The sequence below is a fragment of the Cyprinodon variegatus genome, unplaced genomic scaffold, assembly GCF_000732505.1.
Source record: "Cyprinodon variegatus isolate N-32 unplaced genomic scaffold, C_variegatus-1.0 Scaffold418, whole genome shotgun sequence".
Taxonomy (NCBI): domain Eukaryota; kingdom Metazoa; phylum Chordata; class Actinopteri; order Cyprinodontiformes; family Cyprinodontidae; genus Cyprinodon; species Cyprinodon variegatus.
The window spans coordinates 666,033-683,165 of record NW_015150871.1 but is presented as its reverse complement, the minus strand read 5'-3'; the positions used below and the strand labels follow the sequence as shown (position 1 = coordinate 683,165).

Here is a 17,133-nt window from a genome sequence, read left to right as displayed (position 1 = left end):
ATAAAGTGGAACAATTTATTTAAATAATTATTCATCCCTAACCCTACATTTTAGACAATTACAGAGATTTAATTTGCAATAAATCCACATTTCCTTGTGTGTGGTTTTGCATTTATAAAACTAGTGTGATTTTGCTACCATTAGCGGCCTTTGCAGGATCATGAAGTAGTAAGACTTTCTCCATCAGAGGATTGGGTTTCGGCAATTATCATATAATTTGTTGATATCATCTATACATTTATTCTCATGAGAAGAATTTAGATTTATTGTTACAACAGTAAAGTAAGATAAGTAATTTTTGAAAAAAAGAAAATGGCAGAATTGTCTACATTTGACTTTTGTGGCCTGTATGTTGGTAGATGAGGTCCGAGTCAAATATGCCCAATAATCCCAATTCTCCCTTCCATGCCATGTCTGCTTTGGTTCTGTGACCACATTACAGGGTCTATCACTGCAGTGGTGGGTCCACTTGAACCCTTCATTCTGCTGAGACATTGGTAAAACTCAGATTGAAGAACTGCATAAGGAAGCAAGAGACTGAGGCTGACCACATTTTTATATCCCACTTTCTGATCAAAGCACTCTGTAGACTCAGATTCTGATTAGGCTACTAAGGAAAGAGGTAATTTGTTGATAATTATGTTTCAGATAATCAGGTGGAGAAATTACATCTTATTTGATTCTTTCTCCAGTTGCTTAAAGCTGATTAAAAGTGCTGCACAAGGAATTTAAAAAGAGTATGCTGTCTGATGATAGTTAATGATGCAGTGCAGGCAAGTAAACATCTAATTTTATTGGTGCTGATGGCAACAGAACATTTCTGACCTTACAACTTAAAGTGCCAGTTAAACTCACCTGTACAGTTGCTCTCAGGTTGGTACGCAGTCTATGACATAATTCAACCAGAATTAGTCATATTGTTGGACGACTACTCTTCACTTCTGAATCACAGCCTGGCCCATTTGAACAGAATTTGAGGCCATTCTGTCCCCGAAATACAGTTATTTAGGAATTACTGTTTTGCTTTAACCCTTTTATGTATAAATTCTTATTAATAATTATGTATTTTTCCTACTTGTTGCCTGTGTGTATTCTCAGTCTTTTGGGTCATGGGAATTGCAACCAGGCTTAAATCTGAGGCTTTCACTCTGTTTTCTCTGAACACATTGGGACACCGAAACTTGTTTATAGAAATCCTTTTCTGTGTCGGTTTAGCCATACTGTTATGAAGCTATCCTGCTAAGAGATCTAATCTAGATTCATTTTTAATTTTCTAACAGAAACCACCAGATCTTTGTGTCAAGTTTTCTCTCATTTCAAATATTTTTGTGATGCCAAATTATTTTTAGTGTGCTCCCCAGTCTTGTGGAAGAGAAGTAAGCCCACAGCATCATACATTCTCCACCATACTATCCCTCTCCAGGCCTGGTATTTTCCACTTCAGTTGCTTTAAACTGCACATTTTTGCTCTGATTATGCAGTAGATATGAGTTGTCTTCAAGATGCATCCATAGTTTCCTAATTGGCATCCGTCCTTATCTTTTTCCATTTTGAAAAATTACCAAAAGATGTGGGTCTGGTTGGCTATGTTCACACTGCCGCCTGAAGTGACCCAAATCCGATTTTTTTGGCCCATATGCGACCTGGATCTGATCTTGTCATGGCAGTCCGAACATCAAGGATCCAATTTTTTACAATGTGACCCAGGCCACTTGGCTATGTGGTCCTGAATCAGATACAAATCTGATCTTTTCAAATGTGACCGGTGTCTGAACGGCCAGGTCGCATTCATCCGACCTGAACGCCATTAATACCCGACAAAGGTCACTATTCTGGGTCTCGCTATGAAGAAGCGGCAAAAAAAACAACAACCATGGCAGACGATGATGCAGAGAGTAGTATTTATGTTTAACCATCTTGAAAACATTGAGTTTTTATGGTTGGGAATCGCTAGATGTGCTCCGGCACTACCATCCATGTTGACGTCCGTAAACACAGAGCCACTGGCCTGTGACGTCATTGCGTCCTCTACTGCGCATGCGGGGCACTTGCATTGTATGTCTGCAGTTCACACAGGAGATCAAATACAAGACGCACATATTTGGAAATGTGAACGACAACACAAAAAATCGGATTTCACAAAAAAATCGGAATTGAGCATCAAGGCCTGCAGTGTGAACGTAGCCTTTGGTATGTGTTGTATTTATACCAATGGAAATCATAGCTGTAGGTTTACGCTGAACAGTAAAAAAAAGTAAAATATAAATTAATAAAAGACCCAGTTATATTTTTATTTTAAAGGAAGAAGTGATTCTGGTAAAATATCTCTAAACATTTTTTTCCCTCCAGCTGAATACATTTGTTTTAATTTAGGTCAGATTAATTAGGTAGATATTTTTTTACCTTCTTATGCAGGATGTCATCAGGTGTGAAGAAAACTGTATTATGCCACTTTCTATGATGTTTCTTATTTTTTTTCTACCTTTCAGTATTATAGCACAGTCCAGCCATTTTCCACCAACACTTCCTGCTGAAGGCTCGTACTAAAAATAGGACCCTCTTAGCAAGACTTCTCTCTGTTTGACCAAATAATGACCTGTTTTGTGTGCTATGCTGGCAGCAGTCAGTCCTGGCAGGTGCTTGGTGTATTTGGAACTAAAGAATGGAGGATGGAAGTGTTGGCTTTGTTTTCATGGCATTCAGTCTTGGGGGAGATGTGCTTCCTGTACAGTCTTTTTGGCAGAGTGTTCGTGCAAAAGTCACATCCTGATGAAACTGTTGTTGAGCATCCAGCAAAGTTTTAATCTATTTTTTCCATCACTAAAGCTTTTTATATTACAACAGTTTTGTTTTTTTAAGATGATCTAAATTAGTTTTTGAATTGTTTTGATGTTTTATCTGTGTGGTTTAAAGTAGACACCCCAGTCAGCGTGATTGTTGCTTAAAATGCCATAAGTCATTTCTATTAGCGTGTGTTCTTCAATGGGCTCACAAAGGTCAAATTATTTTCCTGTGTGTGAAAAGATAAAAAACCTCTTCTGTAAAAAAAAAAAAAGTAATACTAATTAGCTTTGATAAGAAAAAATGCTTTTGTTTTGTGGTTTGAGATGACAGTTATCAAATGTAGGATTTACACATGGGAATATAATCATTTTGGCTGAAGAAAGTTGGGGATAAAAATAATAAAATCAAGCTTGTTCTGTTTTTTTTTTTTTTTTAATCTTGGAAATGGTTCCGACAAATCCTGACTTGGCTCATTTTCCAAGTAACTGATGAAGCACCCTGGGCTTTGTCATTGAAGTTATTTTGAGCAGCCAAAAGCAGAGTTTCCAAAAAGTCTGCATGATTTAAAGAGTGTGTTGTGTTTTCTTTTTATTAAAAACTATCATTTAACTTTCATTTTAAATGTAATCTTTATTCCGGTCTGAATTAAGTGATATTTTGGCGTTCCTCTGAAAGCAAAAGGTGGTCCATCGATTATACTACTGGACAGAGTAGAACACAGGGTGTGAACCCTTAAAGGTATTGTGGATGATGTTCTTTTTACGGTGTGAGAATCAAAATAAGTGGTCCTCCTAATTGTCAATCAGTCTGATGATATGTTTACCTAAGGCCGTCCTACGTGCTCCTCCCGATTTTCACTTATCAGTGGTGAATCTCACATAGTGTAAAAATTGCAAATCTTCTTTTGGAAAGTAAACTTGTATGAGTGATGCAAACAGCAACTTTTAAACAGAGCGTGCATGAGGAAAAAAAGGGGTTCGTGCATGCTCTGGCAGGCGTTTAATAGGCGTTCCCTCTCGGTAGTGGGTACAGAGTTGTGCACATGCATAATTTTTTTTTATATGTGGGAAGGATAGATCTTTTAGAAAATTCACAAAAATCCTCCACTACACCTTTAAGCCGGATGAAGAAGTCATCATGCTTATAAAAACAAAGTCACATTCACCCTCCAGATTTAATCCTGCAGAATTTAAAACATTTGTGATCATGCAAGTGTCTGATTTGTTGCCTAACAACTTTTTATCTTAGCTAGGTCTTCCATTAAAAAATCAGATTGCTGTATAGTTGTTTTTCGATTGACATAACTCATTCAATTACGGATCCGACCCTCTAAATCAGGGGTGAACAATTAAAAATCAGCGGGGTGCGAATAAAGAAAATCATCAATCAGTAAAGGTCCAGAGACTTTTTTTTTATTGTAATCTGTTACTTTAAAAATAATTTAACACTGAAATAAATGAGGTGTTTTTGCATCCATGTTATAGATTGAATTTTTATAACGAGTAGAATGTTTTTCCATTTTTAAATGTCAAATAGTTTTTTGGAGTAGAGAACAACAATCGTTGACTTTGGTATATAGACAATTTCTTGATTCACATATTTTATAAAAAAAACACCTGAACTGAGCGTTTGTAACTTTATTTTATTTTTTTATGGTTTAATGAGAGCAGTGGGCTTTATGCTGCCCCGCCAGGCTTTAAACCTGGGTGTGAATGGAGACAAAGCCATTCTTAAGCACATATCAAGGTGTTCATTAGTGAGCCTTGATCAATATTTATTTATGATTATGGTCAGGGTGGAGAATCCTGCTTCACAGCAGCAGGTTGAGCCAAACATACATAAAATGTGCAGGGTCATCTTTGAGCACGCCATTTCACTTTCACCGGTTCACCACAGTTCTTCCAGCAGTCCACACAGCTCATTGGCTGATTTGTATGAAGTGCAGCCTGGTGCCGGACGCTCTGGAGGGCATTACCATATAAACAGGAGAAACGGCACAAGTTAAGTTAGATACTGTCGTCGGATAGCAAGCAGTAATTTATAAATATTTTAAATCAGGTTGGGTCCGGATTAGCCAGCAGGTGGGTCCGGATCGCAGTCCACTAATCTGTGACCTCTGCTCTAAAGTTACATAGGTCCATTATTCAGAGGGGCAGCAATGATATATCGAAGTGCTGTATTTCTGCATAAAGGATAATTTAGTATATCTTAATTTAAGCTAATACTTGGGTCAAAAGTTACACATTATTGCTTTAACCAGCCACTAAGGATGGTTCACAAGCTTTATTATGCTTTGATTCAACCAAAGTGCCATTCCAAAGCTGGAATTTTGCAGAATGGCTCCATTGTGATAGAAATTACACTGTTTGGACAGATAAGTGAGCCTTTATTTTCAAGCAAATGAAGAGGTTATAGAGGAAATAATGCAGTTCAACAAGCCTTGCAAACAGGAAGCAGGTCATCATTTTTAACAATGAGCCATGGAAAGATGCAGGGGTCAACAGAGGACATGGTGATTATGTGAAATTTGTTTTTCTTTTCCTAACATTGTTTGTTTAATTATACAGATAAGAATGCATTTTGTGTAGTCAAATGACATTCAAAAAGATAAAAAAAAAATGCAACAAAAAATGGTTGCTTCTGCTCTACTTCAAGAAAATAGCGAAGCCTGAGGAGGATTTGAGTTCTAAAGAAATTTCTTTTGAAAAAAACAAAAATCCGGTGTCTGAACAAAGCTCTTTAATTTATTATTTGCATCATATTTTGTCCTCTTAACAAAAGAATCCTAAGCAATGCTTGTAGTAATTCTAGTAGTATACGAGACGGGGAAAAAGAAGGTTTTCTGGCCTCGATAAAGATGTTAATTGGACTAAGCTTTCATCCAGCCTGTAAAGGCTACAACTCTCCCGGATCTTTCAGTTCTCTCTACAAATTCCCTGCTGTTCTTTGAATTACCTTGTTCATGTATTTCTGGGTGTATTGGCAGCTGAAACCCATTAACATTTCCAAAAGTCTTCAATGTGAATGAATCCACCCCTTTAAACGTTTCTTTAGAAGTCAGAAAGCGGTTCTGGAGCGCGTTATGTGATAGAGGTGAAATATGCTCTGTGACAGACCTCACAGAGAAGAATATAACAGAAAGAACAAAGATTCTGACATTGATTCCTGCACATGTGTCACAGAAGGAGGTTAAATTGAATAAAAGATAAAAGACATCATTATTCTATTTTATAAAGCCTCTGTAATAGGACTGCAAATATGTTTGCACTGCACAATTCGATTGTGATTCAAATAGCTATGATTCAATTAAAAGATAATTATTTGTGCAACATTTAACCTCACCACACACACAAACCAGCACACAGGCATCAGCCCCTAGATCATTAATAAACACAAACTATGTATATATATGTTCTGCCATCTCTAAACCAATGCAGCATATTCCTTCACAAAAAAAACAGCTGAATCTAAAATGTCTCACCTCATCTTTGACCAAAAAATAACCTTCTTTTTCGCTATCTGCCTTTCCTGCTACATTTATATACAGCCCATTAATATTTAGAGCTCAGCAACTCTCCTTCCCTGCTTCTCTTTGAAGCTTACAGAACACCTGCTGTCATGCATTTTAAAGCTGAAGTCTTTAACTTTTCTTCAGCAGCTGTAGCTCCTGCCCCTGTTCCACTTGTCCGCCCAAAGGCGCTGAAAGCAATCCCTCCTAAACATTGATTCAGCTGCGGGGCAAATGGTGACACAGCATCATTGCACTGATCCAGCAAAGAAGATATCGGTTGAAATGGCACTAAGATGAACGCCACACTAATCGATTAGTCTACAATTCCCTCCCTGTTATCCGGCAGTTGGTATGAAGTTCATCCTGTAGACTGACATCACATTTGATGAAGGTCTGTTTGATATTTAAGCTAATTATTTATGTTTGTATCAACTCTGAGTCATTCAAGTCTAGAGCCAGGTATTTCTCCCATCCCTATTCTTTAATTATATCATATATATATTTATTATATAGCCCATTATCAGGTGTTATTTCCGGTGACTGATTGGAATCAGATTCACCGATTTTCTTCTGATAGAACCCCAGCTCCCCCCAACTCGGCCGTTGGGTCCTTGGGCAAGACACTTCGCCTACTAACGTTTAAGTTTTTTTTTTTTTTTTTTTATATAGCTGGTTGAGAGATGCTGACAAAGGTAATAACATAAGACAAGGGCCTGAGGTACAGACGGCAAAGAATTTGCCTGTTAAGCCCAGAGAGTTTAAGAACTTAACTTCCATCTGAAAATATACAACAACGAAAAAATCAAGAACAATCAAATATGATGCAAACTGATGTAAAGATAAAAAAAATAATAATAATAAGACAACACAAAAAAAAGCTTATGGCATTTTCAGCTATTTTTAGATGTAACCATGGCTTATTTATGGTGCGTTTCATTTGTCCTGGGAACTTTCCTACTTTCAAAATCCCTAAATTTCAGCCGCAACGCCAACTTCTGCATTCAAGATGGACGCTATTCCACTGAACAGTACGGTAGTTAAATTTTGTTTCAGCTCTTAATTATTTATGGAGTGTTGGTAAGGCAATATGTTTTAATGCTGTGTGGCCTAAATACTGCAATGGTTGAGAAATGGTTTTGTCATTGTTATGGCTGTATTAGTGGCCATAGAGAATGCGAGCGTCTGTAGGCTGAAAACTAGAAAGCTTTAACCTCAGATTTTGCATTACGCCAATTTGTTAAGTTTGAGTTTGTAGTATAATAGAGCACACTGCTATTTTTGATTAAACAAAATACCTCTTAATTTGTCTTAAAGCCTAACCTATTGAGTACACTCACTGGCCACTTTATTAGGTACACCTGTCCAACTGCTCGTTAACACTTAATTTCTAAGCAGCCAATCACATGGCAGCAACTCAGTGCATTTAGGCATGTAGACATGGTCAAGACAATCTCCTGCAGTTCAAACCGAGCATCAGTATGGGGAAGAAAGGTGATTTGAGTGACTTTGAACGTGGCATGATTGTTGGTGCCAGAAGGGCTGGTCTGAGTATTTCAGAAACTGCTGATCTACTGGGATTTTCACGCACAACCATCTCTAGGGTTTACAGAGAATGGTCCAAAAAAGAAAAAACATCCAGTGAGCGGCAGTTCTGTGGGCGGAAATGCCTTGTTGATGCCAGAGGTCAGAGGAGAATGGCCAGACTGGTTCGAGCTGATAGAAGGGCAACAGTGACTCAAATAACCACCCGTTACAACCAAGGTGGGCAGAAGAGCATCTCTGAACGCACAGTACGTCGAACTTTGAGGCAGATGGGCTACAGCAGCAGAAGACCACACCGGGTGCCACTCCTTTCAGCTAAGAACAGGAAACTGAGGCTACAATTTGCACAAGCTCATCGAAATTGGACAATAGAAGATTGGAAAAACGTTGCCTGGTCTGATGAGTCTCAATTTCTGCTGCGACATTTGGATGGTAGGGTCAGAATTTGGCGTCTACAACATGAAAGCATGGATCCATCCTGCCTTGTATCAAAGGTTCAGGCTGGTGGTGGTGGGGTCATGGTGTGGGGAATATTTTCTTGGCACTCTTTGGGCCCCTTGGTACCAATTGAGCATCGTTGCAACGCCACAGCCTACCTGAGTATTGTTGCTGACCATGTCCATCCCTTTATGACCACAATGTACCCAACTTCTGATGGCTACTTTCAGCAGGATAATGCGCCATGTCATAAAGCTGGAATCATCTCAGACTGGTTTCTTGAACATGACAATGAGTTCACTGTACTCAAATGGCCTCCACAGTCACCAGATCTCAATCCAATAGAGCATCTTTGGGATGTGGTGGAACGGGAGATTCGCATCATGGATGTGCAGCCGACAAATCTGCGGCAACTGTGTGATGCCATCATGTCAATATGGACCAAACTCCCAGAGGAATGCTTCCAGCACCTTGTTGAATCTATGCCACGAAGAATTGAGGCAGTTCTGAAGGCAAAACGGGGTCCAACCCGTTACTAGCATTGGGTACCTAATAAAGTGGCCGGTGAGTGTATAAGCCACTGGAGGCTGCTGTGCCCACCAAGGGGTTAACCCTAACAATAACCCCAAGTTAAAGGCTTGTTTCAGTTTGCTAACTTTAAGCTGATTTTTGTTTTAATCAAAGCCTTTTTCTTCAAATTTCATACATGTTTCAACTTTGTGTCTTTCAGGATATAAATTAATTGGAAGTCACTCTGGAGTGAAGCTCTGCAGATGGACTAAGGTGAAAAGATTTGAAATTCTTACCAACTCAGCAGGCAACCGATGTTTGAATAACAGCTAGAGTTTTTCTTTTGTTCTATATTCTTAGTCCATGTTACGAGGGAGAGGAGGCTGCTACAAGCACACATTCTATGGTATTGAGTCCCACCGCTGCATGGAGACTACACCCAGCTTGGCCTGTGCAAACAAGTGTGTCTTCTGCTGGAGGTAAGTTTGTTTTTCCTTAATTGGATTTATTCATTTTCAATTAAGGTCCAAATCCTTGGGCAGGATTTGGATGTTGAGCAAAACTAACAACCTTAACTACCTCTAAAAAGATACACTAAATGCTAGAAATAAGTTTATGGAAGTCAAACTTTTGATAAACTCTATTGACATTCTAGGCAGCACTTTACAATAAACTGCTTTTTTTGTTTTTAAGAAAAACAGTTGTTTTTTTTTACCTAAAAGCTTGGCTTATTTTTATTTCTTATCTTTACTTAAAAACAAAAAAATATCAGAGCCCTTTTTTTTTTTCTTTTTTTTTCAGCAAGCATTGACAACCCTGGTAACGTTTGAACCAAACCTTCATTTTACGGCTCAGGCAAAACAAAATTAGTAAATTCACAAACCGTATTATGTCCAGGACAGCTCCCTGTCAAAAATGTCAGCACAGTTATAGAATAGAATTACCATTCAATTTAAATTGTTATTAGATTATTGTCCCTGCCTGTGGATTTGACAGGTTTTCCTTTCATTTGCAAGGCATGTGGTAGAAGTCTCTGATTTTTATCATATGTTCTCTTCAAATGTGACAGAATCTAAAGCAAAAATCCAGAAATGACATTGTCTGATTTTTCTCTTATTAATATAACATACACATTTGATCTCTGACTAACCAGTAAAAATTGAGGCTCATACAGGCCTATTAGTCCTTCTTTAGGAAGTCCTGTTCTTGACTCATTAACTGCATTAACTATTTGAACTTGTTATCTCTATAAAAGACACCTCTCCACACAAAGACCAGAGAGCTGTGAACGACATCAGGCTTAATAGACCTGCACACCTGGGAAGAGCTTCAGGAAAATAGGCAAGCAGCCAGATCAAAAGGCAACAAGTGCTGGTGCAGTTATAAGAAATGAAAGAAGATCAAAATGACGGGCAATCTCCCTTAATCTGGGGCTCCATGCAAGATCTCACCTTTCAGGGCATTAATGAATATGAGGAAGGTCAAGGATCAGCCCAAAACTAAATGGCAGGACTATGGTAAATGACCTGAATGGAGCTGGGACCACTCACAAAGACCCTCAGTAACAAACCGCTCTGGATTTAAATCCTGCAGCACACACAAGGTCCTCCTGTTCTAGCCAGCACTTGTCCCGGCCTGTCCGAAGTTTACCTCAGACCATTAGGATGATCCATAGAAGGAATGGGTTACGGACAAATGGTTTGATATGGCAAAAATAAAGCTACTTTGGTCTAAACTCCACCCACCATGTTAGGACTTAGCAGGATGAATACAACCCCAATAATGTTGTCCCAACCATAATGCACGCAGGGGTGACAGGGTAACTGCAAATTATTAAGGGAAGGATAAATGGAGCCATTAATCTCTCTTCTCTCAGTAAAGACGGGCATACACTGTCTGAGTTTTTGCCCTTTTCAGTACTATGCTCCAGTCATGCGAGAATTGTTGGGATTGGGCTGAGTTTCGGCTACATTGTGCGTCCTGTGTTGTTTTGTGTTGTGTAGCGGAGCAATCGGGGGTTAAGGTCTTGCTCAGCAACCCAGAATGGAGGCAGTGGGGATCGCACTGGGTACTCCGCAACCTTTTCAGAGCACAAGTGCACTGCTCTAACCCACTAGGCCAACACTCCACATTAAACTCTGCGGTTGCGTCGTACAGTTTGAGCTGTAGTTGAGTACAACGATTCAAAATATTGTACAGCGTATGCCTGCCTTTAAGACATCTTAGGTGGGTCGAGACTGGGTCTTTAAGCATGAAAACAGCCCAAAGCACACAGTCAGAGCAGCAGCCAGAGCTGAGGCCCAAAAGAAATAAAAGGCTGAAATGGCCTAGGGAGGCTTCAGAATTCAATTCAATAGCAAATCTTTGAAAGGAACAGAAAGTGTGTTTTTCCCAGTGACACACCTGAAGGGTCTGGAGAAGATTTGAATTAAGGAGTGATCCAAGATCCCTCCTGCAGTGTGTGCCAATCTGGTCAAACACTTCAGGAAGCTTCTGATATCTGAAATAGCAAAAGAAGGTTTCTTTACAAGTTATTTAGCTTTGTTTTCTAATGTAGCAAATACTTATGTCATGCAATAAAAAGCATTTTTTTTCTTGGATTTCACAGATTTGTACATGGTTTACAAGTGGGAAAACCTGCAAAATCATCCGTAGTGTCAAATACTTGTTCTCTCCTCTGTATGTGTGTATATACAGTTTTTTGTTCATGGTATAATATGCCATGAACCAAAACATCTATAATGTTTGGCCTTTTCTTTGTTAATGTGACTTATTACATGTTTTATCCAAACAAAAAAATGCATATCTTAGAACTTCCACCTGTTAGTAAGTCAAAGTAATTATTTACATACAAAACACTTGTGTTGAGTCTAAATGTGAACACTGATTCATTCTGGCACCGGCGAGAGAGCTGAGCGTTTGGTCCCCTCAAGTTCCTTTTCAAACAGAGGCTATGAAAGGTCGCCATAAGAACGTGCTGCGGTGAAACTGCGTGCCTGTCAACACAGATCTGCCAGTCTTTCTGAAGGCTGTTATGTGGGATGACAGGAAAAAAGCTATTTCAGGGCACAGATGCATTGCTGCTCTGGCCATCACCTTGCTGTCACAACAGCTGCTATTAGAATGTTGAGACTAATATCAGTGGAATTGATGTTAGTACTTAGAATAGATGACTACACACAGCACTGATGACATTTATTTGAAATAGACATCAGCCTTTAGACAACCCTTTTCACACTGATAAACATATAGATTATATAGAATTTAAAATGTATTCACCTTGGATGCCCATTAGGATTTTAATTGACTTATCCAGGGAGAGACTCTTCAGGAAGCCAAACTGTCCTAATTTAAAAAATAAAAAGTAAGGGTGACATTTATAGACAAAAAAAAGGAGGCTGTGCAGTAAAGGTAGATTTACAATATTACAACTGGTTATTAAATACTCAAAAGTAGAGCTTGGTAAGGTGAATTAAAAAAAGGCTATCATGTTTTGCAAGTCTCAAATTGGTTTTAAGCTTTTATGATTAAGTCTTGACTGAGTCAAGTCTTACAACTAGAGATTTGTGATAAACTTGGAAGTTCATTCATGGAGTACACACTATGGTAAAGCCAATTCACCAGATCTTTCCAAAATGCCTAAAAAAAACTTAAGAACCATTTTTTATGACATTCTTATCAGAGGTGTGCCTCCTGCCAAGAAACAATCCATTACATTTTGGTGAGGATCCAGATCATATTTTGGATATAGGATAAAAAAAAAAATAGATCTCAGACATTATGAGATTGGAGAATCAGGCAGTTCCACTCTAAACCAGACGGTGGCAGCAGTGACTATTGACCGCCTCAGTATCAGACTCAAAAAGTCTGCAGGTGTTTTACTGAAGACAAAAACACAAGAAAAGGGAATGTTGTTGGTTTGTTAGCAGAATCAATTGAAAGCTAATGAATGGATTTTATTGAATTTTTTTTTTTTACTAGAGTTGTGCCTCATGTCAAGGAACGATTATTTAAAATTTGGTAATGATCCCGATCACGTGCAAGTTCTAGTTATACTTCAGTCAAGAGGGGGCAAAATTTGCTGCTTGGTGGAGGTCTGCACTCTGAGTGCTATTCTAGTTTCTATAAGTAATATGTGATAATTAAAGTATATTTAATAGCAAGTATGAATACTTTCATGAAACATGTAGCAGGAGCAGCTTGAGGTTGTTGAAAAGATGACTTCTTCTTAATGCACTCTGGTGTAATTCTGCAGTAGGCAGCATAGATGCCTTCCAATAGTGTTAAGTTTCAGAATGTCGATTTTATTTAACTGTCTCATCTTGTCTGCGGGACATATGTTGTGTCTTCAAATTTGCAGCCTCATAATCCCACAATAAGGCCATGTCTGCCGTTACAACAGAGTTATATGCCATGTTAGACCCTCTGTAGGATTAAAGAAAAGCAGCTGATTTGTTTATGCTTTTTTAATGTTTTAAAACAATTTTAGTGATTTTCGGTGTGTTAACTGTCACCTCTTTTATCAGACATCACACCAACCCGGTGGGGACTGAATGGCGCTGGAAAATGGACCCAGCAGAGAAAATCTTGCAGGATGCTCTGGAAAAGCACCAACTCATGATACGGCAGTTCAGAGGTGAGTGTTTGAGCAGGCTCTGGGTTGGAGTTCATGTGTAATGCTGGAACTAATCAGATTTAGGAACGGGCTCTGCCCTTATGCTTCACAAACAGCAACAGTTGCACTCAGCGCCACTTTATCATGTGCACATTGCATCCTGGCAGTCTTCCTGCTCACGACCTCTTCCAACCTTGAGTTTAATGAAGAAGAGTGAAAATTAAAATGCAGCTGTTGTACCAGCTTTTTCGTCACAGTTTTGCCACCGTGCCTCATAAATCACTTTTCAACTGTGTTCCTCACACACTAACACGCACGGTACATTTTCACCATCTGGAACTTCCTGTCCGAACGTACATTATTTCTGTCTGTTCACTTGGAGCTTTAAAGCCAACGCGGAACCGAAATCATATAAGCCTCTTTTAACCATTTTCAATAAGAAATTAGAATAAATAAATAAAAAAAAAAACTATACTGTCCCACATTATGGATATTTTAGTGTGATATAAGCAAAATGAGTAGATGCACACAAAAACTAAATGGTATAAAAAGAAACTGCATTTTAAAAGCTTCACAAAACAAAAAGAAATCATATTTAAGAAGAAAAATGCCCACATTGCATTAATCAAAAAATGTCTATTCAGGTAGAGATGAGAAATGTATAAATAGAAACACAGGGGAAGATTTTTCAGCTTGATCTTTACAACTTTTGCTGCTTGGGTTTAAAATGTTCCTTCTCTTGAATCTTCCAGTTTACCTGGAAGCAGCTGGCTGTCGGCCAAAGTAAAAAGAAAAGTCTCTGAATTGGAAGGTAAACCAGTCAGGTTTGCCTATATAGCTTCATCTGGAAAAACACAATATGTATTTATACAAGCAGGGAAGACTTGGACAAACCCAATTAACCCAATTAACCTTAATAAACACTTCCATCACTCTGTACAGAAAATGGATACATTGAAATAGTTACCATCTTTGAACTTATCAGAGCAGCAACCATATATTAACGTTCAACACTCTGCTTGTATCCTGGAACATACTCTTCTGCGAATGCTCGATCATGCCCAGTGCCTGATCTATAGAAATAGCCTCTATGCAGCCATAATAGAAAAAGTTTTATATCTTATAGAGTGGGACAGAAACGGCGTATTCCATCCTTTAAACATGTTGTAAGTACTACTAATAAGGCTGAACTTACCTGTAACTCCCCAGGCTGCAGAAATCACTTAAATCACTTGGAGGAGAGATGAAATGTTTCAACAAACATCCAATAATTTGTTCACCAATCATAGAGCTACTTGACATATCTGATTCACATTATTTCAGATCAGAATAAGACTGTTAATCAGTCAATAATTGAAACTGGGGGTGCTGAAGCAGTGAATCATTTCATATAATAACAATAATAACCTTTATTTGAAAAGGACATTGTACAGCTCAAACATAAATATCACTGTATGATGCACTGTATCATGATGGACACTGAGAACTCCATGTTGAATGTTTCCATTGGTAGAACTTGAATTTAAAATTTGACCTGTGAATCTCTTCAGTTCATCTTTAAAAGTATATTGGAGAAAATTGAAAAATAATGCTCATGCACAACCCTGTACCTGCTACCGAGAGGGAATCCCTATTAAACACATGCAAGAGCATGCACAGGCCCATATCTCCTCGTGCAAGCTCTGTATAAAAGTCGCTGTTTGCATCGCTCATGCAAGCTTACTTTCCACTATGTCAGACTCACCACAGGTAAGGAAAAATGTATTTATGACAAGCAAATGTTTGTAAAGCCAATCTTAATACAGATATTGTGAATGCAAATAAGGATGGATCTCATCTCACCCATATTCATATATACAAAGTTTCCCCACCAATAACACTACTGGTAAATTGAAAAAATAAAAAATGTGTGTGGGGTAAATAAGGATCTGTGCCGCCATATAACTTTTAATGATGCAAATTACAAAATAAATATACTTACCTGCCCTGGAAGTTTCAATATAGAGGTAGATACATTTTACTAGCAGTGATGTGAAATGGATTTCTCCAAATAGTGTGCCAAACTTTGCCTGTTGAATAGAAATTTTGCAACCGAGGCATCAGTGGGAAACCTCTCCTGTCCTTTAAGTATACGCCATCACGTGAAAGAATCTCCCAAAAACACTCGTTTCTCTCTTCCGGCGCCTTTCTCTTCTTCTCATACACTTTGTTGACACTTTTTCTCTTAATACTCGCAGCAGTTTTTAAAGAACCACGGTGAGAAAGGCGAGCTTGACTGGATAAAAATATAGCTAGCTGGGACAAGCACGTAGGATGGCCTAATGTAATATCACCGGAATGATTGACAATTAGGAGGACCACTTATTTTGTTGATCCACCCGGAAATAAAAAAAAAAATCCTCCACTATACCTTTAAGTCATTGACTAATCCAAACTCTTTGACCTTCAAATGCCCTGACTCCCCTGACTCTCTGCCTCCAGGTGTCCCTGGAGTGAAGCCTGAGCGGTATGAGGAAGGTTTGGCCGTCAAGCACTGTGCCCTGTCCTTGGTGGGCGAGCCTATCATGTATCCGGAAATCAACACCTTTCTTCGCCTTCTTCACTCTCATGGCATTTCCAGCTTCCTGGTCACAAATGCACAGTTCCCAGAAGAAATCAGGTGGGGGGAATTAATGCTTTATTGTTTGGTTTCTTATTTTTATATGAGAATATGTTCACATATCTTTAAAAATCTTTTTTTTTCCTTTATATTTTACTTTTAAAAAGTCAAACTTTCCTATTATATTTGAAAATTATACTAAGCAGAATTTTTAAGCCTTACCTTCAGTTCCTCTGATACTTTTTTTCTTGGTATTTTCTAAGTAAAGGTTTCTAAAATGCTTTATTTATTTACTGTAGAAACATAATAAATAAAAAAAAATGTTGCTAGGGCAGCAGAAAGCCTTAAGAAGTGTTGATCAAGAATACTAACTCGTTCAAACAATATCTGGCTTTAGGAGAGTTATATAAAAATAGTTCAAATGTGTCTCAAAATCTTTAGTTTGAGTACCTGGAACAGCTTGACTGCCTGCAAGGTGCACGGAGAGGACAGAGAGAAAGTTATGGCTGAGAACAAAGAGAGCAGGCAGGTTGTGGCAGCCTTTTAGAAAGCACTGCCTTCACACGTAGAAGATGTTTTTTCAGAGTTTGGGGTTAATTTGAACGCTTTAGAAACATGACCGGTGTTGTTTTCATTGTGAAGGAAGATGTAGTTCTCAGAAATGCTCCTCGAAAACACTAATTAGTCTCAAAGCAGAATTTGGATAACTTGGATAACCTTCTTAAATATTAACTACACTCCAACTTTTTTGAGTTTCTTTGAATGTGAAGTGACATTTTGACGCGTGGATTTTGCAGTGCACAGCAACTTTAAACCTGTCTGTCCAGAACCACTTCAGGGTTGTTACGACATCCCACACACAGCTAACCAGCCTGTCAGCGACTCACTTATCACACACTTGTCCTTTAAGGTGAAGGCAAGGATACCAGTCAGCAGCTCCTCTTTTTTTTCTTCCTTTTTTTTTTTGTCCGGATGAGCTGCCTTGGTAAAGAAGAGCTTTTTTTAGTCTCCTTTAGAGGGCAGAGATATTCACCTTTTTTACAATTAATTCTGTTCTAATTTTGCTTTTCATTTGTTCATCAGTTAATTATAAGAAATATAGTCTATTTTCCCAAAATAATCGAAATTTGCTAC

General features: G+C 38.4%; 1 protein-coding gene across 1 annotated transcript in view; it reads left to right on the top strand.

Moving 5' to 3' along the window:
* Window positions 1–17,133, top strand: part of tyw1 (tRNA-yW synthesizing protein 1 homolog) — a 56,870-nt gene that overhangs the window by 17,107 nt on the left and 22,630 nt on the right. Inside the window, exons 9-12 of the mRNA XM_015388263.1 lie at window positions 9,006–9,058; window positions 9,146–9,264; window positions 13,312–13,421; window positions 15,882–16,059. Coding sequence (XP_015243749.1) covers window positions 9,006–9,058; window positions 9,146–9,264; window positions 13,312–13,421; window positions 15,882–16,059 — 460 coding nt within the window. The remainder of the gene's footprint in view (window positions 1–9,005; window positions 9,059–9,145; window positions 9,265–13,311; window positions 13,422–15,881; window positions 16,060–17,133) is intronic.